The sequence below is a fragment of the Mauremys mutica genome, chromosome 1 (genome assembly GCF_020497125.1).
Source record: "Mauremys mutica isolate MM-2020 ecotype Southern chromosome 1, ASM2049712v1, whole genome shotgun sequence".
NCBI lineage: Eukaryota > Metazoa > Chordata > Testudines > Geoemydidae > Mauremys > Mauremys mutica.
Genome location: NC_059072.1, coordinates 58,952,457 through 58,966,499, shown reverse-complemented (window position 1 = coordinate 58,966,499; position 14,043 = coordinate 58,952,457). Strand labels below are relative to the sequence as shown.

The 14,043-nt window shown below is 40.1% G+C and overlaps 1 protein-coding gene across 8 annotated transcripts in view; it reads left to right on the top strand.

Moving 5' to 3' along the window:
- Positions 1-4,056, top strand: part of RPAP3 (RNA polymerase II associated protein 3) — a 40,387-nt gene extending 36,331 nt beyond the window's left edge. For 7 of the 8 annotated variants that reach the window (XM_045032675.1, XM_045032691.1, XM_045032707.1 and 4 more), the window contains 2 exons: positions 89-189; positions 2,744-4,056. In XM_045032675.1, coding sequence (XP_044888610.1) covers positions 89-189; positions 2,744-2,835 — 193 coding nt within the window. In that variant the 3' untranslated portion in view covers positions 2,836-4,056. Of the gene's footprint in view, positions 1-88; positions 194-2,743 lie in introns of all 8 variants that reach the window. The other variant, XM_045032697.1, reaches the window with a different exon arrangement.
- Positions 4,057-14,043: the final 9,987 nt, after the last annotated feature.

Here is a 14,043-nt window from a genome sequence, read left to right as displayed (position 1 = left end):
CTGAATTCCATAATCCTGCTTGTAGCTATTGGATCTTTCTAATCAGAGGTAGTTATTTTCTTATATATTTAATAATCTGCTATTTTAGGAAAGAGAAACCATCTCTCATCCTTGAAATTCTCCAGAGGCTATCTGAATTAAAAAGATTTGATATGGCAGTGATGTTTATGTCAGACTTGGAGAAAAAAAGTAAGTACAAAGTAATGCTGGATCATTTTTTGTTTATTTTTTTTTTCAAACTTGGATCTTGGCATAGGTCTCATTTCAGTCAGATACAATGAACTTCAGTATCAATTCAGTTTACAACCAATAATGCAAATACACATGAAATCTTATTACACTTCAGAGGCTGCTTTAACTATGTGCTTCTAAAAAGGTTTCCAGTTTGATTCTTTTTGGGGGGGAGGGGAGGAGTGGAGGGGGAGATATGTGGATCAGTCTAAAAGGTGTGAACTCAACCACTCTGAGAAGGGAAATTCTCCACCACTGTGTAGTGACCATTCTTGCCTGTGCAATTGTGGAGCTGACAGGTTCCAGGCAAATCATATCCTTCTTGGCTGGGAGATCAGTTTATTTAGGGCTTTTGTAAGTGGGGAAAATAAAGGAAGAAATGGGGACAAATCCTTGGGGTACTGTGCAGGGCTTGAAGGACCCTCCCAAAACAAATTATTCTTCATAGATTTTAAGCCTGGAAGGAACCACTGTGATCATCTAGTCTGACTTTCGGTATAACGCAGGCCACGGAACTTCCCCAAAATAATTCCTAGAGCATATCTTTTAGGACAGCATTTTGAATGTCTTTGAAATGTAAATGATTTATTATAGATTACTTGAAATTGCATCTAGATGATTTTAAATGACATATGAACATTTGATCAAATCAGCTATTTTAAATGTTCTGCTCAGACACTTTCTTTTTAGGATCTCCTTAAAACTCAAACTAAAAGCCAGAAAAGACATGTTGGTTATAACTACCTTTTTCAATAGCAATGTTGTGTACAAACCCTAGTAACTGCAATTGTAATTGAGCACAATATAGTACCAAAATGCATGATGTCATATCTGATTCTCACTAAATCAAATTTGGGAAGAAAATTTTCAAAATGCTGTAGAGTCAAACTCAGGTTCTAATTGCAGTACTGAATGCTGCTACCTTTGCATTTTACCCATCACTGTAATATCAAGGCACTAAAGGCTTCATCCCGTCTTGGCACGGAAGAAAGTTGGTGGGCTGAAACAGCTCCCTGATTTGCATGGCTGGCCCCAGCTCTGATGCAACTTAGAGCTGCTTCGTGGCAGTTTTAACTTGTGCCATTGGAAAAGAGCCACTAATATAATATGCCCTGCCAATGGATAATTGCCATGATGGAGCTCCTCCGTGCCCCTGATGCACCTCTGTTCTTCCACCATTTTAGACCTCCTAGGTTCTGCTGTGGGATGTATTGCGCAGGGCCTGTGAAAGCACACATACTCCAACAGAGTTCCTGTACTTCTGGGACATCTCTGCTGGACATATGCAGTTACATTATGATCCCTCTGCACCACTTGAGTGGGGCAAAGGGCTGTAACCCACCTTAAGAATTTTGCCCTAATACACTTGTTAGTAAATTAATTTTTTTTAATATTGGTTGTTTTCACACTTGCTACATGATTCAGATTCTGTTGGATCCCTCTTAGCATCTTTTGAACATTCGTCATACATCGTAATTGTTTTGACATCTATTTTTTCAGTTGATTTTTATTTTTAATTTAGTGTTCATGTATGTACTAGATTTCTCAGTCCTAGAGATTGACATCTTCTGTTTATCACAGAACACATTTAAGCAGAGACAATGCAAGCTTCTCTAAAGTGTTCTGCTGGTATGTGTCAGCACCCTTCTTGATGGACCAACACAGTTAGTTCACAGGAGTTTTTCTCTTTGTGCCTTGACCCTCCTTTCATATGGCCCATTGAGGTGTGTGTCATTCGAATATTTGTCTACTTCAGACCTGGACTGAGACCACCAGTTTTGTGCACATAAGCTGTTTGGTGGCCTACGATATCTATTGCTGATAAATGGACATTTTAAAAAATAAATTTGGAAATTACTGCATATAGCTGAGCTTCACTACAGCTACCACTCTTTCTTTATAATAAAAAACAAATATGAGCCTCTTGGACAAAAAGTTTAGTTGTAAATGACACTTTCATGTTTTGAAACTTAATTTTTTCTACTTTTTTACTTCAGTATATTTTTCTTCATTACAGCTTATAAATTTGAATAAGCAACTTTATTTTTACGCCAATTTTGTCTATCTGTCACAAACTTTTTACCTTCTGTTTTTAATAGCATAAAGACAAGATAGCTTATGTCTTGTTTGTTTTTTCTATTTTTGTCATCTGGAATATGCACCTGAGAAATTATGGGGTTTTTTGGCTAACTACTGGCTATTTGTAAAAGGACCTTTATTCATTGTATAAAGCACCAAAACAAAAATGGTGGCTCTTGCCATTTGTGGGTTTTTGGTTTGTTTTTTGTTTTCAGTTTCTTATAGACAGAATATTGAGTTTTAACTAATTACTATTGAGATTTCTTATTCTATCAAATCCAAATGACATATTAAATGTATTGACAGTTTTAAGATGGGACATATTTATGTTCTATAACAGATTGTCTGTAACCTTAAAATCACACATTTAAAATATAGTGTGTCTGAAAGTCTAAAAATGGAAAGTCATGTTAATTTTTATCTTCTCTTACAGCTACACATGTATTGTTCAGTCACATGAACCAGTCAGGATTGGAGGATAATTCTGTTGAAGAGTTGAAGAAGAAATATCGTGTTCAGTATTAATGAGATTACTGATGTTACATATTTATATATGTAAACTAGTCTGATTCCGCACCTCTTCTCTGAGCTACTTGTACTGAAGTCAGTGAAAGTTACATCCATGAAGTTGTATTTATGTAGATAATGAAATCCTTGTACCAGACAAAACCAAATGGCAAGTGCCTAGAAAGGATAATGTTCTATGCCCCAATTCTGCAATTGTGCCCATTATTTCAGAGCCCTGTGTGGCACCAGGAGGACTCTCCCCAGGCTTAACAGTCCACTTGAGTAGATTGAGTTGCAGGCTAAAGGCTGTAGCCGGGCAGTTATTCAGAAATAAAGTGAATTATTTATAAACGTGGGTTTTGGTAAGAATAATTTGGTACCTTGATGATTATTAAAAGATCAGCATTAATTTTATTTTGGGAAATAAACTTAACAGTGTTTAATTCAAAATATCAAAATTGGCTGGTATAATTTATTTTAACATAAAATGTACTAATTAATGAACTTACATTTCTCAGATAAGCTAAATTGTTACTTATCTTTAAATAGATGCCACTCAGGACAATATGAAAACTTCATCTGATGCTCAGCAAACTTGGGGTCTGATGGCCAGTAAATTCCAAATTTCTTTAGCTGAGGTTGCCCAAAAGCTGAGTTCTAGGCACTGATAGCTGAGATGCCCCAGTGAACCTCACTACCTGCAGTAGTACAAAAGGAATCTCTCTTAAATAACTATGTTCCAGACAATGCGAGATTTTTAAAATAGTCACGAAGACCCTGAATGGAACCTGTGGCTGAATGAATATATATATATATATATATATATATAATTATATAATTATAATGAATGTATATTGCACCACACAGAGAGCACAATTCTTAACAGTCCTATTAATCCATCCCCTTTACAAGCTGGTAGCTATGCAGTATTTCTTTTTATATTGAGTTTTAACTAATTACTATTGAGATTTCTTCTTCTATCGAAAAAAGGTCTTATTTGCCACCCTTTCAATTGGACTTGTGCTCTTAAGTCATTTAGATGCTTTGAAAATCTCACCCTTTATCCTATTACCTATACACAAGAGGTCCACATTCAGGTTGTACAGGCAAACTTAATTCTGGCAATTTCTAACTTTTGAGCGCTTGATTTTTCAACCTCAGTGTTAAGTTACTCTTTGTAAAAATCAGACCAGCTAACAAACCAATAAAACCTAAGAACAACAAGATGGATAGAGCTGAGATGTGGAGTTTTGCTTCTTTGTTTGTGTGGGGGGGGGGTGTTTTTTTCTTTTCCTTTTTTTACTGCATTCTTGCTATCTATTAGATATTCAGGTTATAGCAATAGATCAAAAGCATTAACTGGAATCTGTCACACCAGTATCTTTATGGTGTACTGTAGCTGTACAACCCTTAAACTTTACAAGGAGACCTGTTGCCATGGTTGGTCAAGCTTTGGCAAATGTGTTTTTCATTTTGTGAAAGAAATGCACCATGCAACATTGTGGGCTTGTCTATTGTGAAATAAGCTAGAGTATGAATTTAAAACACAATTGCTATTCCTCAACTCCTCATGTGGACACTCTTATTTGTCACTAAAATGGATTGAGTTAAATTACACAAAGGCATTCTTAGGGCAGAATAAGAGGGTCCATATGAGGAGCTATTGTGGAATATCTATTCCAGGCCGTTTCCCCCTGTAGACAAGCCCTGTGGGAAATAATATTGCTGTATTCTATGTAAGAAATGCTGGACAATGTATCATTGTGTAGTATAATGCACTAGAGATATACGAGCAGGTAACAGCTGGGGTATGGTGTGGTGGTGGTGACCCACTTCACAGTGAGGAGGAAAAAACCCTAGCCCTGTGGCAGAAGGTTGCCTTGCTGGGTGTTACCTGGAGGTATAGGTTCTCCCTCATATCATCTTTCTGGCTTAGTTCAATTTCTGAGCTATGTGACATCATTAAAATTTCATCCTTGACTGAATGACATCAGTCAGCCTAGGAAGACTTCAATCCCACTATGTGGCCGCTCCTAAAGGTGAAGTTCCCTGCTGAAATTGCAAGAAGCCTCTGCAGCTGCATAGGCTAGAACGCTCATGCACCTTCCATAAATCAGCACCATGAAGGCAATTTGGGGCTGGATAAAGGCTATTTAATTAGCTCTGGGATAGTCATGTGGTTACCTGGGGTCTTCAGAACCCCCAACAGGGGCAACTTAACTATTTCATTCCAGGAATAAATGGAATATAAATTAGGAATAAATCAATAGGAACACAGCAATTCCATCGGATAAGATTCATGCAAGTAAGCATACTCTATCTAAAACTGCTGTTTATTATATTCAAGTACACACAAACATAAGCAATAGGTTTAGAACATCCCAGATATTTACCTAATATCTGGAGTAATTAACAGCAGGTTCGTAGTGGCCAGTTGCTCACCCACCAGGGAGAAAGTGTGTCAGGAAAAACCTCTCTCAAGTTGGCTTCCGAGGACTGCTCCAAAGTACTCTCTATTAGCTAATCTTTTATAACTAACTTAGGTCATAATAATCCCTACTTATATCATCACTTTTCTAAAACTTTCAATAAACTTTTAATATCCGAGGTGTCTAGACTCAAGGTTTTCTAACCACCAACGTTTTCAGTCTGTTGTTTTTCTTGTGTCACCTCCCGTTCTGATTAGCAGAAACTGCCAGCTAGATATGACCTTGCTTCTGAAAGCCTGTTTCCAAATTAACCCTTAACTATGTGGTGTTCTATTTCATTATTTTAGGGTGGCTGAATGCATGTAATATGCTTGCAGTTAGCTTGATCGCATTCTGGAGTATACAAACCCCTCAAATACAGCGCAACATTCTCTTCCTTAAAGGCGATATAATTTTAATATTAAGGCCTTTACAACATAACTAGTTCAGTGGGTTACTTTTGAAGGTCCAGCATTAGGCACAAGGCTCTTGACTGAGACCGAGCAAAAATCTCGCTGGCGCTCTCCGGTTTCACTCCTGACTTTGCCTCGTTAAGGACCAGACTTCATGAACATATCTTCAGGGCATACCTATGGTCTATAGAACCGCTGGTTTTGCAACCGATCGATCTTCCTCCGAATCCAGCATATCAGTACTAGATGCACAACGACCAATGCCACCTGAAACATTAGAATCACCACCATTAAATGCAAGGCCAAATTAAATCCCCAGTGCTGTGGGGGACCATCTCAATAATGTCTCCCACCAATTTTGTTCCGAATCTGCTAACCCTCTCAATCACTTATTTAATCTAATTAGAAGCGTGGTGGATGGCAACCATGACTGCGTGCTTCCTGCCTAGTAACTTACCAATAATTCCTTAAATAGGAATGCTTAATTAACATTTTTACAACAATCAAATTCATTTCAATAAATACGGGCATATTCTCTTTATTCTAAATATCTTGTAGCTATAAGATATTTGTGGTACATTCATATTCAATCCCAAATTCTTCTAAGCAGGCTCCCAATTTTCATTGTGATTATCCCACTCATACCATCTCAAATCATGTTCTTTACCGTATAAGTAACCCACATCTGCATTTGCAAGCATGTCAGGGCCAAGGAAACATTACTCTTGAGGGCACCAATAGCCTGCAAGAGGTAGAGGTGGTGCTTTTCTTGGGATTGCTCCCATTTCTCTAAAACCTGTGCCACCCCATCCTGTATGCGGCTTAGCTGATCTAAAAATACCCTCGGGGGGCATTGCTAAATCCTTTAGGTGTTGATCTATTGCATTCATATTATTCACAACCACCTCCTCATTCATACTGTTTCATTGTCTTTACTGTACATCCACACACCATAATTCACCTTACTCTTTACCTTCATCTCTACATACTTCTTCCCATTGATTTGAACCACATATGCTCCAATCATATCAATTATAGGTGGTTATAGAATTCACACTTCTATACCTTTTAACTATTTAACCATCCTATTATTCAGACATCCTTTATCCCTCTTACAAATTTCCTGAGGACCTAGGGCCTCCCAAGTGCAAGGCAAAAGAGCCTCCCATTCCCCTCCTGGTGTCCTTATCTGTAATTTTGCCTCTTCTCAAACTTTTCTGCCCAATGTTTGGGTATACAAGTGAGTGTTTCAGCCTAAAATAAATTGTCTTCCTCTGATGCTGTCCAGTTGGGGATATCAATTCATAAATGAACACAAAGGTGGAAAAAGAACTACAATTTAAACTAGCATTTGTCACCAATTTACAGTCCCAAAGCAGTATTGCTTTTTTTTTCTGTCCACCAAAGCAGATAGCCCTTCATTATAGCATCTGAAGATGAGTCATGGGTGGGATCACTTCTGTCCCATTGACATCTGACCACTTCCAGGACTGCTCGAGACTTTTCTGGTCACTGGGGCGACATCAATTTCCACTGCGTCATTCACTTTGCATGGCACTGTCATCCACAGGAAGTTTTCCCACGCTATGGGCACACCAAGTTCTGGATTCACACCATCAGAGGAGTAGGCCTGCGATCCAAATGCCAGCCAAAAAGCACACAGGAATGCATCATCTGCAAGGTCTTTCAGCATCTACATAATATTCTAAAAGCAAAACAAAATTTCTGCCCTCCCTATATTTCAGGAGGTATACATGTAAACATAACTTAAACAGTAACTAACTTATTAACCTGTAGTCCCTCTTTCCCATCCCCCTTTTCCCCTGGGAGGGGCTCTTTAACTATGCTTTGAGCACCCACTTGGGGCTCAGCAAATTAATCAGCTCTAATTTGCTTAGGGCTTGCTGGAGCTGAAGACATGACCATTATTAGTCTTGCCAGTAAGCACATATTTCACTGAGGAGTGGGCAGTTTTCAATAACGGCACAATCCCACCAGATACTCCCAATGCTGCAAAACCCAAACTAGTGCGAAACCCTCCTTTTTCACAGGGAGTAAACCCCCTCTCTATTTAACTTATAGTTTTGGAGGCTTAAACCACAGGACAGAGGCCTGCTCCCAATCTCCTTTTTCTAGTTGCCAGCAGTAGCACAAATGGTGGTCGCACCTGGGCTACTAAAGCTGGAGCCTAAACTAAGGCCTGCTTTAACTTGATCATGGCTTTCTGCTGCAGAGGGCCCCAGTTCAATTCCATCCCCTCCTTTAACAATTCATGCAGTAGGGCTGCCATCTTTAAAAATCCTTGGGAGAAATTAACCATTCCTAGGAAGAATCTAAGAGCTGTAACATCTGTGGGAGCTGGTAATTTAGAAATCGGCACCACTCTGTTGATCAGGAAAACACCTTTTCTGTCCCAAAATCACTCCAAAATAATATACCTGCTGGGAACACAGCTAGGCTTTCTTTGGGCTTACTTTAAACCAGTGTTCTGAATCTTTCGTAATACCCTATCCAATACTTCCAAACTATCTTCTCTGATCTAAATACAAATCAGGATGTTACCCATATAAAAAATCACAGTGTCTCTTTCATGCATCCCAGTCCATCTTGATTACATGCATCCATTCACATCTTAATTACCGGGGGACCCTGGCAAAACACAACTGCTTCCCTTGAAAGGTAAAGCAAATTTGTAATAGCTGCCTCGATGTAAAGGGATAGCAAAGAAAGCACTGGCCAAATCCAAAACTGAAAACCACTATAGTCCCACCCCACAATGGAAACCATTATGTCCAGATACTTAGCCACTATGGGGGCCATCAGTGGTATCACCCAATCAAGGGGGTGAAAACTACCAGCCTCCAGGTCTTGCCATCACTTTTCAGGACTGGCCAGAGAGCAGCATTATTGGGTCTTGACTAAAACCCCTTGGCTTAAAAGCCCATTAATTGTTTCTCTCATGCTGACTTCTGCCTCCTTTGGATACCTGTACAGCTTCTGGGGTGGGGGATCACCCCTCTGTAACTAGGATTTCTGCTTCAATTTTACCATATTCTTTTTTATTCTTGGCCCACACCTCCTGGTGTTTCTCTGCAATTGCCAACATTTCTGGAGTACACGTGGGCCACTCCAATTCTTCAGATGCCATAAGGGCCGCTATCTGGTAGCTTGCTAAAATCTCCACTGGTTCCTAGGATATGCAAGGAGGCATTTCCTATAGAACTCTGTTAGCAAAATCAGCTAACACTCTTAATTCTCTTAAATCATCAATTTCCAAAATCCCCTCTCCTCCCAAATTCATTGTCAAATTGTCCTTTATTTCTCCTCCTCCACACCTAATACAAAATATTTCTGCAAAAGGAAACAACATTGTTTTTCATTTGTTTTGGCCAGAGGGCCAAACACGTTCTTATTCTGGGTACTCATCCAGGAGTAAGTGGCACCTGTATCTAACAACAAATTCTGTCCAAATGCCCCTCCTTCAAACTCCATATGAACCATGAATCTCCCCCATCTATCAGTGTCCAAATGTGCCACTGCTGAGAGAGTTGAGGGCATCCAACCTCCCTATAGGGAGGCAACTGGCAGTGGTAGTGGTGCACTCAGGATTTTCCCTGTGCGCTCAGCCAACTTTAACAAAAATTCCAGGGTGGACAAGCTTTAAAAGCTGTCTTCAAATTTCCACCCACCAGGGATCAAGAGCTTTGACTCAACCCTTGAAGGGCCTGTCTTCATTCACTTTCCCTTTTTCCTCCTTTAAAATTGTATTTAGGAGGGGCCAGGCCTTTAAACAAGATTGCTTCATGCAGACACAAACTTTTCAAGCTTTCCGCCCGATCCTTCTTTTGCTGTTTTATTGCCTTTCTCAAAACTGCTTTCCAGGCCCTAACCAGAATTGCCTGGCAACCATATCATCAAAGACAGTAAATACTTTCAGTGGGGGGCGGGGCTTGACAGAGAGAGAGAAAAAGTAGAGGGTGGAGGGGAGAGGGGGAGAAGAGGTGGAGACAAGAAAAGCAGAGAACGGGGAAGAAGTGGAGAGGGGCAGTGAAAAAAAGAACGACTTAGGAAAACCTGAGCCGAGGAAAGTACAGACAGCAACAACAAATCTAGAAGTAGGGCTCTGCAGACCAAAGCATCAGGGAACCTAGACCCCTATCCTGGCTCCGAGAGGAGAGTGGGGGTTGCTCCCACATCCGCCAGAGTGAGATGGGGTTGCCAGCTATCTTTGCCAGCCATTCCAAGGCTGTACTCTGGGTTAGTGGGCCAACTAGTTTTCCTGCAGCTCTAGCCTGGTTAGGGGTGAAGAGCCTGACCTCTACCCATTTTTCCCCTCCTGGGCTTCCCCTTTGGGGAACAATCTCGTTTACAATGAGGACTATGGGTGCCTGCAGCTCTTCCAGTGTTTCAAGCAAGGGACCATACGGGGACTGCCAAGAAGAGTCCAAGGGAAAAGGAAGCTCATGGGGATCACCTCTCATATCATCGGAATGAGGATACAAGTCAACATCCTTATCTGACTTGCCCCCCTCCTAAGGCTACAATTCCCACAAATTGTAACCACTAGTTCCTTCTGCTCTCCCTGCCTGGGCACACAACTTTGACTCTTACATTTCCTGAGATCTGCCTGACTCTTATCCTGGGATTCTTTTGGTAAGGCTGTAGCAACAGATTCACTCTCCGTTTTCTGTTGTTTCAATTCAAACACTTCCTGCTCCAACCTGTTATTCTCTCTCTCACTGTCACACTCCTACTTCTGCTGTGCCACTATCTGAGCTGCCCTCAGTCTGGATATTTCTTTGTCTTTCTCAACTTTCTCTATTGCTGCCTTTAACTTCTTTATCGGGTACCATCGTTACCATATGCTTACAGAGCTGCAGGAACGTTCTGGGATCGGTAAAGCTTCCAGGCTTCCAAAAACCATTATCATGCACCTGCATGAAATCTGCCAAGTTCGTATCCAAATCTACTTCTAACTTTTCTTTCTCTCCAGTAGCTCCCTGTCCTTCTGACATATCTTTTTACTCAACTTGGCTTTTCAGCCTGAGCCCATGAATCAACAACGGAACGTGACCATAAATCAATTCTCAGGCTACGGCCTGGAGAATTACAGGTTGCTACCCTGTTCCACGGCCCCCTTCACCTTTTGCAACAAACACCACTTGCATCAATCGTTCCCTTCCTCTACATAGGCTCCTGGCTAGGCTAGCCAAAATCTATAACCTGGGGTTTTCAGAACCCCCAACAGGGGCCGCTTAACTATTTCATGCCAGGCAGTGTTATGAATAAATCAATAGGAACACAGCAATTCCATCTCATAAGATTCATGCAAGTAACCCTGCTCTATCTAAAACTAAAGTTTATTAGATTCAAGCACACACAAACATAAGCAATAGGTTTAGAACATCCCAGCTATTTACGTAACATCTGGAACGGTATTGAATAATTAACGGCAGGTCAGGTTCGCAGTGGCCAGTTGCTCACCCATGGGGAGAAAGGGTGTCAGGAAAAACCTCTCTCAAGTTGGCTTCGAGGGCTGCTCCAAAATATACTGTAGCTCATCTTTTATAACTAACTTCTACAAAACACATAGGTCATAATACTCCCTACTATATCATCACTTTTCTAACTTTCAATAAACCTTTAATATCAAAGGCATCTAGACTCAAGGTTTTCCAACCACCAAGGTTTTCAGTCTGAGTTGTTTACTTGCTGTCCTCTCCTCCCATTCTGATTAGCAGAAAGTGCCAGCTAGATATGACCTTGCTTCTGAAAGCCTATCTCCAAATTAACCCTTAACTATGTGGTGTTCTATTTCATTATTTTAAGGTAGCTGAATGCGTATCATATGCTTGCAATTAGCTTGATCACATTCTGGAGTATACACACCCCTCAAATCCAGGGCAACAATGCACTTTTCTGAATGATGCACTGTGTCATTTCATATGCACCACTGCTGTTATTAACTGTGTCAACTTCAAGCAAGCCAGGTTGCAGTAGACACTTTTTTTTCTTTTCTTAGCTCCTGTTCTGGAAGTAGACTTTGAGGAACAGCTCTACAGCACAGATAGTGTTAAGGTGGCGGTGGTGTGGCTTCTAAACACCCTCTCCCTCATTCCAGTCTTGCTGTTCACTGACGCCCTGCAAGTCTTGAAGGATAGAGGGTAGGGCACCAGTGGTAGAAATCACAGTCCCCACCCAATCATTTGCAATAACATTTTTTAAGTCTTTCCCATAACTGTGGTAGATGCAAATAAAGGTTGATTCTTCACCATAGCTTCTGTGTTGTCTCAGTGCCATTATAGTTGGTAGACAACCGAGTGAATCTAGTGTTTAGCAATGTGAAGGGGGTTATTTTCTGTGGTACAGATGGAATTAGATAGGATTTGGACAAGACTCTATGTTAGCAGATGCATATCCAAATGAAACAAACATGACTGCTTGTCTGGTTAAATTTCAGCCAGTCTGTAACTGTGGTCATAGAGGAAAAGTGCATCACCAAATGACCTTACTGTTTCTTTTCATTTCAGCACCATTATATCTTTATTGCTTACTTTTTAAAAGCAAGAAAGAGTAGAAGTTATTCTTCTAACACAAATTATTGGGAGATAAACTATAGGCCAGAGGTTCTCAACCAGGGTTACACATGCCCCGGGGTATGTGCAGAGGTCTTCCAGGAGGTAAATCAGTTCATCTAGATATTTGCCTAGTTTTACAACAGGCTACATAAAAAGCACTAGTGAAGTCAGTATAAACTAAAATTTCATTCAGACAATGATTTGTTTATACTGCTGTATATACTATACACTGAAATGTAAGTACAATATTTATTTTCCAATTGATTTAATTTTATAATTATATGGTAAAAATGAGAAAGTCAGCAATTTTTCAGTAATAGAATGCTGTGACACTTGCGTATTTTTGTCTGATTTTGTAAGCAAGTAGTTTTAAAGTGAGGTGAAACTTGGGGGTGTGCAAGAGAAATCGGACTCCTGAAAGGGGTACAGTAGTCTGGAAAGGTTGAGCCACTGCTCTAGGCAGAGTAATAATTCAAAGAGCTGCAGTGCAGAGTTAGTTTCTTCCAGGAGATGTCAGTATTTTTCCTTCTTCTGAATTACAGCTTCTCTCTCTCTTCTCTCCCTTTCTCCCTCCCTCTGCCCCTTACCCCCAATTAAGAACTTGACGTACTGTGGGGAAACTTGTTATACCTCCTGGTACTGCAGTAAAATTCACCATATACTAATGAATTCATTTGCATTAAATACAAATTTTAAATTTGCAACAATGGACCAGATCCTTCACCATGACAGAATAGTAAACTGGGATAGTTGGTGGGGTGAGAGGTAGCACAATGCAGAGAGGTGAATAATGGGGTTTCCCGAGGATCTGTACTGGGATGTGTACTTTCAACATAGTCATAAATGATCTGAAAAAGGGGCTGAATAGTGAGGAAGCAAAATTTACAAACAATACAAAATTACTCCAAATAGTCAAGTCCAAAGCTGATTCTGAAGAGTTACAGAGGGCTCTCACTAAAGTGACTAGGCAACAAAATGGCAGATTAAAGTCAATGTTGAGAAGTGAAAAGTATATAGCACATTAGAAAAAAAAATAATTCCAACTATACATATAAAATGATGGAGTCTAAATAAGCTGTTACCAAATGAAAAGAGAAAATAGAAAGAGATCCTGGAGTCATTGTGGATTGTTCACTGAAAACATCCTCTCAGTGTTCCATGTCCCACATGCATGCAGTTCTGGTCACCCCATCTCGAAAAAATAGATTAGAATTGGAAAAGGGCAACAAAAATGATTAATGGAACAGTTTCCATAGGAGGAGAGATTAAAAAGACTGGGACTGTTCAATTTAGAAAAAAAAAGGATTAGGGGGGGATATGATAGAAATCTATAAAATCATATGGTGTGGAGAACGTGAATAGAGAAGTGGTATTTGCCCCTTCACATAACACAGGAACTAGCGGTCACCTGATGATATTAATAGGCAACAGGTTTAAAACAAGCAAAAAGAAGTACTTCACACAACACACAGTCACCCTGTTACCAGCGGATGTTATGAAAGTCAAAAGTATAACTGGCTTCAAAAAGAATTAGATAAGTTCATGGTGGATAGCTCCATCAATGGTTATTAGCCAAGTTGGTCAAGAATGCTACTCCATCCATGCTCTGAATTTCCCTAACCCTCTGAGTGCCAGAAGCTGGATGACAGAGGGATGGATCATTCATAATTTCCCTGTTCTTTTCATTCCCTCTGAAGCATCTGGCACCACCAGCAATTGTCAGAAAACAGGATACTAAGCTAAATGGACCTTTGGTCTATGCAGAAT